The sequence below is a fragment of the Coturnix japonica genome, chromosome Z (assembly GCF_001577835.2).
Source record: "Coturnix japonica isolate 7356 chromosome Z, Coturnix japonica 2.1, whole genome shotgun sequence".
In the NCBI taxonomy this organism is placed as follows: domain Eukaryota; kingdom Metazoa; phylum Chordata; class Aves; order Galliformes; family Phasianidae; genus Coturnix; species Coturnix japonica.
Genome location: NC_029547.1, coordinates 12,332,061 through 12,344,560, shown reverse-complemented (window position 1 = coordinate 12,344,560; position 12,500 = coordinate 12,332,061). Strand labels below are relative to the sequence as shown.

At 34.6% G+C, this 12,500-nt stretch overlaps 1 protein-coding gene across 4 annotated transcripts in view; it reads left to right on the top strand.

Annotated features, from left to right (window-relative positions):
- AP3B1 (adaptor related protein complex 3 subunit beta 1) overlaps positions 1-12,500 on the top strand; it is a 136,683-nt gene that overhangs the window by 82,404 nt on the left and 41,779 nt on the right. For all 4 annotated transcript variants that reach the window (XR_004305544.1, XM_015848602.2, XM_015848603.1 and 1 more), the window contains 3 exons: positions 1-140; positions 5,302-5,374; positions 6,198-6,304. The exon at positions 1-140 is cut by the window's left edge and continues 35 nt beyond it. Coding sequence is in view for 3 of the 4 variants with exons in the window: in XM_015848602.2 (XP_015704088.1) it covers positions 1-140; positions 5,302-5,374; positions 6,198-6,304 (320 nt within the window). In the remaining variant the exon portion in view is untranslated. The remainder of the gene's footprint in view (positions 141-5,301; positions 5,375-6,197; positions 6,305-12,500) is intronic.

Genomic DNA, 12,500 nt, shown 5'->3' with positions numbered 1-12,500 from the left:
TCTCCAAAACCAGAAACACATACAGCTCCTCTGGTACAGAGTCTAGTTCATCAGATGAGAGTTCTTCAGACTCCAAGTCAGAATCGGACTCTGATAGTGACTCAGAAGCTGAAAAATCTGGAAATGCTATCTCTAGAAAGGTAAGATATGTTAAATATTTTTATATGCATACATATATTTGTGTATATATATAAAATATTAAAGGGTGCATCTAAGAATCATTCATCTATCTTGAGATATATACATAGGCTAGTAGAATTACTTACTACAGGTATATGCATAGACTAGTACAATTAATATCCTTAATGAGTGATCGACTTTTATTGCTTCCTATTTGATAGGAATAAAGCATATAAATTGTTCCATCACTTCAAGTTATGTTAGCTTCCTTGCTAAATGTATGAAGTAACAATATTTCAAATCATTTTTTGTTGGTTTTTTTTTTAATTGAATTTTGACTCCTCTGTTGCATTTGATACAATTGTAGAAGCTATTGGACAAGTGTGTTTCAAATAGTTAAGAGAGAGGTCAGTAACGTTAAGCTGTTCAGGTATATTCCTTCAGCTGAGGAAGAAAGGCTCTTTACGCTGAGAAGTCTCTACACAACTGTGTTCAGATAACTACGTGTCCTCTGCTGCAATTGTCCTTCCTCAGAGCATCAGGACCAGCCTTTGTGATTTCTTTCACTACGATTATTTAAACTGTTATAGTTCCTTCACAGGATTTGTGAGGACTACCAGTATAAGTAAGCTTTTTATATTTTAAAACAGTGGCTGAGAATGTGTGAAGTCAATGTACTGTGTAATATGAGAACTGGAATGTCTAAGAAGCCTGGGACTTTTTTTATTGAAGTCAGTAGAGCATTATCAAACATTTGGATCTTTGCTGGAGTAGTCTTAAAGCCTTACTTAAGAGGCACCTAAAAAGAAATGTATTGGGAACCAAGGAAGTTTTAAGCCATTGACAGAAGAGTTGATCAGACTCACATTGTAGAACTGAAGAACTGCAAAGCTTTAAAATGTCACAAAAATGTTAAATAACAGTGGGTTTGCATACATGGCAGTAAAAACAAGATGACAAGGAGGTAGTTGAAAAGATCGCATAGAGTTCACTATCCAAATGTTCCTTAAACGCTTTGTACTTGAAAACTTTTTGACATGGCAAATGTAGTGGTATATGAAAACAGTAAAGGTTGAATGAATTGGGCAGGAGTCTGATGTGAATTTAATGCTCTTGCACACAGAGGATGCTTGCATTTATACTACAAGTGTTTCTGATAGTTATATTCAGAAGCATAATTAGATAAGGAGGTGGAGGTGAGAATCACACATATTTTCTTTCAAGAGCGACTATTATAATGACTAGCTTAACTGATTTTTGTACAGGTACCTATTTTGAGCCTTGTGACCAGAAGTGTAGATAACTAATGATAACCCTGATGGCCCTTCAAAGTTGGAAATAAAAGCAATACTTTAACAATCTGTAAAGAACATTTCAGATACAGTCATATATGGAGTCATTGTATCAAAGTACCTTTTACAGGAACTACTCATATTTATTTTACTTCCATTAAAAACTTGGAATTTTTCTGCTTCCTGCCTCCAGGTCATCCAGGAATCAGACTTTTTCAGTTAGGTCCTCAGAAAGGCATTTTCTTCAACTGGAAGATTTTAATTGGAAAAAACACTGTATTATTCTGCTACAGGAACATTTGTAATGTGACCACTGTAGATGGGGAGATGATTTCTTGAGCTCTCTTATCATTATAAATAAAAATGAAAATACTTTCTGAAAAAACACATTGATGAGAGGAATAATTAGTAGGGTCTATTTTTATACTTATTCAGTGTGCCACAAATTATGAACTGTTAGTTAACAAATGTTCTGAGGGTTGTCTACAGTTCTGTATTTTGTTGGGTACCATTGCCATGTTTAGCACAGTTTTCATAATAAGGTTTGATTATGCTCATATGAGAGCTTAATTTACACATTCACCCATGCATCTTCTAGTATAGAAATAGGCGACACAAACTTCCAATTATTTTTCATGAATATATTACTAATATTTTTGTGTTCTATTTTTTTCTTGAAGAACAATTTTGTAAAAGCTGTTGTATTCACTGCAATTGAGCTGCAGTAAATAGTAAAGTCCCTCTCTTATTCTGCAGTGTTTTATATAATTTTGAAATATGTATAGTTGAAAGTGTTCAGGTACATAATATGATCTGAGCATTTCTACAGTAGAAAGCCAGATTTGAGGATGCATGTGTAAGTAGGTGTCTCTGCAGTGGGATTTTTAAATCAGCTACTGTTGACCTCCTTATACAAGTATAATACAGTCACTCAGCTGTTAAAAACCTGATCCACTATTTAAAAAATATACAAAAACAAATTGTCTATCTTTCTGCCTGATCTCTTTTCAAGTGCTAACACAATGGAAACAGTGGGTGATCTGTCAATGCATTTGGATTGTCAATGATGGTTTTGTATAAATATTGGGAGGATAAGAAATAAAATTCACACAGCAAAATATGATTTCATCTGCCTTTTTTCTGCAGCTCCATGGCTCATGCTGCGGTGTGAAATTCTCATTTTACACACTTTGCAGGCGGAGCACATGAATTATGCATTGAGCAAGAGAAATCTCCTGCTTCAAGTCCTATATGCATTTACCAGGTTCTATCTCTATTACCAAGATGAATTGCAAATGGAGAAATGTTTGATGGAATATAGCTTAACTTCTTTGTTTAGTATTCTGCTTTTCCCATAGTGAGCTCTCCTGGCAGGAAGCTTGGTTATATTGTAGGTTTATTTTAAGAGAAGAAAAATAAAATTTATTACAGGGAAATGCCAGACACGTCATAACCTTTTTATTACCCTGATTTGGAATGCAAAGCTTTTTTTCACTCATTAGAAATATCTGTTGATAGTATTTGTTGCAGCTACTGGCTATTCATTATTTCTAGAAAGCCAATCTATTTTATTTTCTTTGAAAAAAAAATAAAAAAATAATCATATATACATATATTAGGCAAGACTAATTTGAATAGATTTCTGTGATGTTTTGTACAGAAACATGTATACAATGTATGCATACATATATCTGGAAATATACATATGAATATGAAAATATTTATGTATTTTAGTACCTCTGTATGTGTGTGAGCTTGACACACTTGGCTGAAGTGATAACACTTAATCATAGTTTAATATTAGCTTTATCGTGATTTACTTTGCTCCTGGTTTTATATTTCCCAGATGGCAGGGTTGTGTTGTTGTCGTTGTCGTTGTTGTTTTGTTGATGCGTTGGGGTTTTTTACACTGCAGATTCAAAGTAAGAGAAGTCCAGAAATGAAATGTATATTACAAATCTACGTAGTGATCTTTGTGATATATACTTAGAAACTACTTCAGGATGGTAAAACAAACAACAGAATAAAGAAAAGCAAGCTTAAAGGTTCTTAGTGTCATATAATGACTTTCTCAGCTTCAGTCTTCAGTAAACAAAATATGTGTTTGTCAATTTTTGTAGGATTTCTTAGATGTGAAGTAATTCATATATGCAAATAATAGTAATCAAATCATTCAGGTAGCACCTGTGAGTTATGAAGTATAATACTTATCTTTATTTCCCAGAAGTAAATAAAGTAGCCAAATGAGTTGCCAGTAATCACATTGGAAGAGAAAAAATGCAGTCTTGCGGTTGTGACTGAACAGGTACTCAGAAATGCAGCGGAGACACTAAGACAAAACATAAAAGGAATGGAATCACCATATTGCAATTCATTTTAAGATATTTTCTCAGATTTCATTGGTCTAGAGGGGTGTCATGGAACTAATAAACCAGCGATAGTAGAACACTCAAATACTGTAGTGATTAGGAACGTTCCAGTCAGTTGATTTAAAAAATGAAAAAATTATTAATAAAAAAGCTTCCACGATTCTTCTCTGTCTACAGGAGTACCTAATGCACATCTGTAAAGACCTCATAAGAGAATACCTTCTGTTTGAATCACAGAAAGATTTGGGCTCGAAAGGACCTTAAAGACCATGCAGTTCCAAGGCCCTTCCATGTGCAGGGCTGCCACTCACCTGCTTAGGCTGCCCAGGGCCTTATCCAACCTGACCTTGACACATCCAGTGATGGGGCATCCATTTGTTTTCCAGATAGCCTGCTCCACTATCTCACCATGCTTTTCCTTAAAACCATTATCCCTTGTCCTGCTGCTATACTCTCTGACAAACAGTAGGCCCCTTTTAAGTACTGTAAGTCTGCCATAAGGTCTCCTTGGTTCTTTCTCTTCTCTTTGTAGGAGTGTTGCTTCTGTGAGTAGAGAGCCCTATAATCATCCTTGTGGTCTCCTCTGGACCTTGTCCAACAACTCTACGTCTTTCTTGTGTTAGGGGCCCCAGGCCTGGATGCCGTACTGCAGCTGGGCCTCATGAGGGCAAAGCTGAGATGGACAGTCATCTTCTTCTCTCTGCTGGCCACCGTTCTTTTTGTGCAGCCCAGGGGATAGTATGGTTGAACCATGGGTTCACTGGATGAAAATGAAGAGCAGTATCATTTTGTCCCATGTCGAGTCTGATAGTTTTTAACATTGATGGGTTCAAATAGTGAGAACATCAACCTGCTTTCTTTGTGTATTCTTGAGAAGTGAATTCTCCAAAAATTTTAAAAATAAAAAAAATCCTGGCATAGCACTAGTTTGCAACTGGTTATGAAGCTGAGAGACTAGAAAAATTGAATATACTTTTAGGCAAGGTAGGTCATTTTACTCTGTGATGACATTCAAAGAAAGTGACTCTATCTGCTGATCTTGTGAAGGGATCTCTAGAAATATGTATCTTGAGTGCCAGAAGAAAGTGTAGCAGCTTGTAAGTGGTGTCTTTGAAATGAAGGCCAGAAGAGGCAACATGGCATTCTGATTCTCTTATTTAGATCTATATTTACAGGTTTTCCCCCCTCTTAGGTAAGTGAAAATAATGACTTTCTTATGACTTTTTCTCATATTAAAAAGTTTGTCTCTAGTGGTCTCAGAAGTATCTGATCTATCAGCAGATTTTCTTTGAATAGCAGATGTTATTAAAATACAGTGGAAACACAGGATTCAGAAAAGTGAACAAACTTTAATGTGGTATTTGGGTTGATCTTGCATGTACATTGAACTCTTTCTCACAAGGTGAATTCTTTAAATGCTGAGCTCTAAGCAATGAATATATACACTGCCACTATAAAAGTATTAAAGGCTGTTGTTTTGCTGTGATAGTAAAAGATGAAATATTCATCTGTTTTGGCAGAAAGAAGAAAAAACAGTGCAAGACAGAAAAACTCCAAATAAACAAGATGTGTCTCTGTTAGATTTAGATGACTGTAAGTATCTTGATTAAAGTCTCATTTTTTTCCTACAACATGAATTCAATCCAGTTGATTCAGTGAAATTTTAAATGTCTTAAATGTTGAACCTGCTCATTTTTTGTATAAAAAAAAAAAATTGTACACCCCCCCAAAAAATAAATTATATATATATATATTACCCAGATGAGTAACTTTTCTTATACAAAATTATTATTATACATGATTTTGTTTACTGTAGAGCTAAGAATAGTTTAACAGTCTGAAATGTATTGGGATGTAAAACATTTCTTTCGAGAATTTTCTATGTCTAGACTTGTTTTTTGTTGAAGTCAGCTTACTTCCTCAAGTACCCATAGATGTGTAATGTGCAACATTATGCACTATGGTACTATAATAAGATACTAAAAATGACCGTTTCAAACAACAGATTAAAATGTTATTGTGTTAAGGTAGAGTAGGGCTGGTGCTACTTTTTTCTGTGCTTTTTAGTGCTTTTCTTCAGGTTTACTTCTACATGTGCATCAAATGTTAGTGTTGCATTAATATATACTTCATGCGTAACTCAAAAATTTGCTGCACAGCATGGAACAGATGGAAGGATTAAATGTAAGGTAAAAGTGAATAAGAAGGACAATGTATCTCGAATTTTTTTTTTTTCAGTGTTTATATTGACCGTTGCTGCAATGCCTGGTAAATATAATCTTTTGTGATCAGGAAAAATATGAACGTAAAATAATTATGTCAAGGTGTATGAACTTTTTAAACATAGTGAAAGTAGATTATTATCCTCCCTGGTATTTTATTTTATATTAAGTGTCAAATCATTTTTTACTTTTAGTCTACCCTGTAACAACTCCTGTGGCAGTTCCTGCAGCAGCTGTTTTGTCCCCAAGTTTAACAGCAGACCTAGAGGGCTTAAGTCTGTCAGATTCATCAGTCATTGATGTAAGTATCCTTTATAGAAGAGCAGAGGAGGTGTCTTAATTTAAGCTGATCATATTTTTGAGGCAGTCATCAAAGCAGTTTTTTGGAAATACTTTCACCTGTGAAATTCTGGTTTACATGCAAGGCTGGCAGCTTCTTTTTGATATGAAATAAATACTTCTGTAATCTGGAGAAATGGATGGATATTGCCTGTTTAAGAATAATGCCTTCTTTTTCAATCTGTTTTTTTCTTTGCCTCGGGAAGATCTGTACTTACAAATTACACATACAAACTATACAAATCTTTCAAATAATCTATTTGCTACTTTATCAAAAATAAGCTACATAAAATCACAGTTATTAATTCTGTGGTTGCTTGCAATGCATGTCTCCAATTATGACATTTTCCTATTTGGAATTATTTTTTCATAAGTATACAAATCACAGCTGTGGGCGCAAATAAAAAGGGTACAGATTTATAGTCAGTGGCATATGAGTATGTGTCACGATTCATACAGTTACTGCAGTCTGCTTTCTAGCACTTCCTATTAGGGAATCCCAAAACTACAGGTACAATTAAGGTTAGCAAAATCATGGGGGGCACTCCTTTGTTGGTGAAAAGAATAGTAGTTTGCATTCTTGATGTTGTTTATTTAATTTTATTTTAATCAATTTTTTTTCCAATGCAAATTTGCAATTTAATAATAAGGAACAACAGCACAGGGGAATTGACCTTGTGAAAGTTGGTGGGAGTGACCAGAAGAAAGCAACATATAGGCATGAGCATCTTTTAACCTAGCCTTGTTTCTTATGTGGTTGATATCTAGAACCTACTCTGCTACTCTAATAACTGCTGTTAAATATGTTGTGTTGGGTCTGTGAGGAATTCATATGTAAAATTACATACTTAAATATTTCTTAAGTAAAGAATGTGTAACAAATTATTTGACTCAAGGAATAAACAATTCTAGCTAATAATTCAGCATTATATTTACAGGCTTTAAGGTTTTGTGCTTATAAGGTAGACTTTCAGATTATGTGGTAGCTATCAGCCTTACTTAAGGCTGCAAATTGGGATGCAATTAAATTCCAGGTGGGCCAGTAACAAGCTGGAAATACAGTCATTTTGCATGATGCATAGTCATTCATGTCTCACATTCTGAAAATGTGAAATACTGTCATACATGTTACACGACAATGCAGAAAGAAGTTCTGTATGAAAGGGTTAAATCTGCAAAATGGTTTTTTCTTGGTACTGCTGAGCTCATTGGTTAGTGAGGAACCTGGAACATCACCTTGTACTTGCTGGTCTGGAAACAACTGGTCATGTCAGAACTGGTTGTTGCTACTGCCTGGTGATTTCCTGTTTTTCAGCTGTCACTACCATTGGTAATAGTTGCAGGTGTACATGAGGTCCTTTGAAGTCTTTTGTTCTCTAGGAAACAAGAAAAATTTAAACTCTACTGTTAAAAGCTGTTCTTTCAAATGATAACCATACGCTGTTAAAAGTCTTACATGCAAGTAGTTATATAGTTACAGTCATGTTGTTTTCCATCATCAGGTAATTTTCTAAAAATGAAAATATAAAAAAAGAGTTTTTAAGACTTTATGTGGGAATGTCCCTCTTAAAATAATATTCTAAATTTAATCTGTGGCCACTTGTTCTAAAAATAAGAATAGTTGTCATACTTCAGAAAACTTTTTCTTCCTTCAATTGGAGAGAAAATGAATTTAACTGTAGGGCACATGCCAAACCAACAGTGAGAAATTAATTTATTACCAGGCAATGGAGATCATGGAGTAAAAATAGATAAGTACAGTATATGACCCTAATACTGAAGAAATGTAGCAGTCACTTATCTTGGAATATGTCAGGCAGTCTATTATTCAAATCATTCAGGACTGTAATTGGATACAGCTTTTAGAAAACTTATAACTCTATGTTCATAGAATCACAGAATCACCAAGGTTGGAAAAGACCTCCAAGATCATCCAGTCCAACATTCTCCACTAAACCATGTCCTTCTGTACACTCTTGTGGAGAAGTTTTTCCTTTGTAGATGCTTAACATCACAGAAAGTATAAATGCAAGAACTGTTTTACAGCAGTGTTGTGAGACACCTAAAACCTACAAAAACAAACAAACAAAAAGCATCTTGAATATAAACTGCAGCACACAAAGTGATGCTTTTATTACAGCTGTTTGCTTTTATGATTCTTGTTTACGCATAAAACATTTACTTGTCATAGAGAGACACATGTTTGTGTGTTACAGTTTGTTCCAGGAAAAATGATATTCTCTGATAATTCATGGGTAACTTTCTTCAGACTGTATGCAAAGCACAGTACATCCATGTTCATGCTTCTGCCCTCCTGCAGTCTTACCTTCAGGTGGGTCCAACAGACCAGGTAACTGAAGGCTACTACTGAGGCCTCTACAGGCCTACTCAGAACTCATACATTTGGAGTCAGCTGAATTTTAGATGCTGAAATACCCCTGAAGGCTTGCGAGATATGTGAAGATACAGTACCAATTTAAAAATGGAAGTGAGAGGCTTTTGCAAGCTATCAGTTTAAAGCAGATTTGGAAAACAGCAGAAATTGATATTGTCCCTTAAATGGAAGTTTTTGAAGTAGGAGAGCAGAGTCTAAAAATGAAGACTCATGGGTGACATAAGGACAGGGATGACTATAACCTGCTGCAAGAAATCATGCTGAGAGCAGGAACAGAGAAGGCAGGAAGAGGAGATCTTTGCTAAGTATCAGAAGTAAAGGAAGGGAGTGATTGTTTCTACTGATCACACAGCTGATGGCAAAAGAAGCTACAACATCTCTTCTTTTTGCATCATGGCTTCATATAGTAAAAATATGCAGGCAAATGCACCCCTAAATATATGAATCCGTGACCATGCTGCATACTATAAATAACTAGCAACAATTATGTGTGCTTCTGAAAGAAAAAGAGGAGGAGGATGAAGCACTTCTTTGATAGCAGGAAGTGTTAACAGTTCTGAAAGGTGTTAGGAAACTATAGCTGGATATAGGATAGTTAGGATACTATAGTTAGATAGTTAGGAATAGTATAGTTGGATAGTTAGGAAACTATAGCTCTGGCAGCAGCAACAGTTGGATGGAGCTATAAGGGAAATCTAAGCCAAAATGAGGAGGATTTGAGAGAAGATTTGGTGTGCTCCCTTCCCCCCTGTACAGTGTAATCTGGGGAGAAAATCAAGGCTAAATTTTAAGAAACGTTTATAGTAGAAAAAAAGAGCAAAAAAGGGGAAAATTAATGTGGAAAAGAGATATGTACAGAACATTTATTTGCTGCAATAATTCAGTCTTTCCATTAGTTATTATGCATACTGAATTGTGGCATAGTTATAGAAGTGCTACTGTTTTATTTACTGTTTTTCTTTAGTATACTCAGTGAATTCTTTTGAAAGAAGTTAATATAATACTATCAACAATATGTTTTTATTTTTTACTACTTACAGCTTCACAAAATCTATTTAGGAAGGGAGCAGTAAATCATGCTTTTTTTTCTGTCCCTTGAATCTTCTGTAGAACTCTTGACTAGGATCCATTTTGAGAACTTCTTTAGAGTGGTGATGCATAGAGCAGAAATAATAGCTTTTGACAAAAGTCAAGGTCGAGCTACAGACCTGTCAAGCCAGGTGATAAATACATTTAATTTCAAATTTAGCATGTTTATGGAATTTCCTGAAAAACAGTAAATATGAACTCCTTCAAATGAAAATAGAGATATTTTTAATATAGTATCCCCTTCCCCCTCCCCCCCGATAGTTATTTTAATGTCTGAGTTTCTGTAGTATTTACAGTGGAAAATATTCCTATCAATTGGGTTACTTTGTCTATTCAGTCTGCTGTAGCAAGTGTTATGACTGTCCCTTTACTTGTGTAAAGGATCTCTTCTTGGAAGCAGGGGGAAGATAGAAATTACAATAATGGATTATATCATCAGTCTAGTCTGCTATGCAGTTTGTAAGGCAAGGTTAGTTACCAAAAGTGTAAGAATCTGCAAATTCCTTCAGTATATCTTCCAAAGGAGTTAGTGGCATGTGCTCTACTTCATGAGTTTTATTTTTTCAAAGCATTGTTAGCACTAAGTATTACATAATTAGATATATTTGTAGCTCTGGTCAGAGTTCTTCTCAGGTTCTTACCTCAGGAATATCTATGTCATCAGAATTAACTTCTTAATAGCGTGAAAGAGATGTGGTGCAATCACATTGCAACAGACAGTATGCAATGGTTTGAGTAGACACATAATAATCCTTAGATTTGCAGAGATTGCTGGAGCAATTACTATTGCTTTTTTTTTTTAAGTAAATAGTGTTGTATTTGAGTAAATGTATGTAGTCCTTCTTAGAAAGCAACTAAAATTTTTCTGTCAGGCAAAAGAAGTTACTTTTAAATCAGTTTTAAATGTTAGCCACATCTTCTTTTACACTATTTCAGGCTTATGGTATCCTACCATGGCATTATTTTATATAGTACAGCATTTGCCCTCTTCTTTTTGAGCTTGCAGGAAATGTCTACTTTTTCATGTCTCACCAAAGGAGAGGTTTTTTTCTGTACTTTTATACTTTTTCTGAAGCCTGCTTTTTTATAGAATGACTGCAATTGAGAAAGTGTGGTGGGGGGCTGAGGGAGCAGTGCTGAAGGTGAGGTTTGCTACATGTGTGCTATCCTTACGCATCCTTATAACTTCCAACACATTGTTGACCACACTTGTACACTAAGCAGTGTTTGTGGAATTATGCAGAGTTCTCTCCGGCTTCATTCCTTAAGGTGGAATTTATTCCATGTGGAACAGTTTAAAGTATATGTGTTTCCTGCATTTTTTCCCTATTCTGTGCTGTACGAGCTTTGTAGCTAGCAAAAAGCTCAGCTAAAACAAATTCTACAAATTCCAGAAGTTAGTAGGATGTCGTAAAAATCTGCAGCTGTGAAACAAGTGAAAAAGCATAGTCTTCAATGTAAGAGTTAAAAAAGGAATTTTCTCTTTGTGCGCCTAAAATTCAGCTACGCAGCTCATGAGGTGTGACTGATGCTTGTGGGAAGGTGGTGTGGTCCAGTGGATACAGAACTGAGTGTTACATATGGAAAATGAGTTCTATTTTTGGCTTTCTACATGCTGTCTATTCTGGTGGGAGTAACACAATCTCTTAGTTTTCCATCTGAAAAATGAGGATAATGATGCTTACTTATCTTGGGAAAGCACTTGGAGAGCTACAAATGAACGTAACTGCTCATCAGCAGATATTAACCATTGACAAGACAGATAAGGAATGCAAAACAGACCTCCCAGATATTTACATTTGTTTTTCCATGTTTATGCTAATTTTCTGTAAAAGACATTCTTAAAATGGTAACATAATTTGTCCATTACATCACACATTTGAAAGTTATAACATCCTTCCAGAAATTACTTCTACATATTTTTTAAAATGATAGCTTAATTAAAAATAAAAACCCTCCTACAGCAGTCTTTTAAAGGGTGATTTCACCTTTACTAATTAATTAGAAATCCATTTATCAACATTTGTAATGTTTATTAATGTTCAAGCCTTAGTTATAATCCTCTTATGTTTATTAAATGCATCGGTACTGAGCAAGCTCTACAATTATGAACATTCTGCTTATTTTCTTTCAAATAAATTAGAGAATGTAATTTGAAAGTTCCAATAGGAACTGTTTCCTTCTTCTGACTCAGAAGCAACACCTTGATATGACACCCTGGCATAGACAAAAATGAGCCCAGTCTAGGAGGCGTACTTATTGTTACTATACATAATCTCATTGATTTACTTGATTACTGTGTATTTTAGTACTAAATGTTCTCCATATTTGCTCTTATATTTTCAAATATATATATATGTGTGTGTATATAGATGAGTTTATATATACATATATATGCACACAATATATGCATGTGTGTAAACATATATTTTATGTCTGTATGTCAATGAATCCTTAGTTAGAAACACATATGTGACATACATTGCATAGTGATTAACCAGGTCTTTGATTAAGACTAGAGCTCCTTATTTAATGCTGATTTACTATTTTGTTGTCTTGGACTGACAAAAATTAAAGCAACATTCCAATATTGTACTTAAAAGTGAAAAATGATTAACTTGTAAAGTAAATGCAGTTAGAAAATCAAAATCCTATATATAAAATAGAAAGCAAA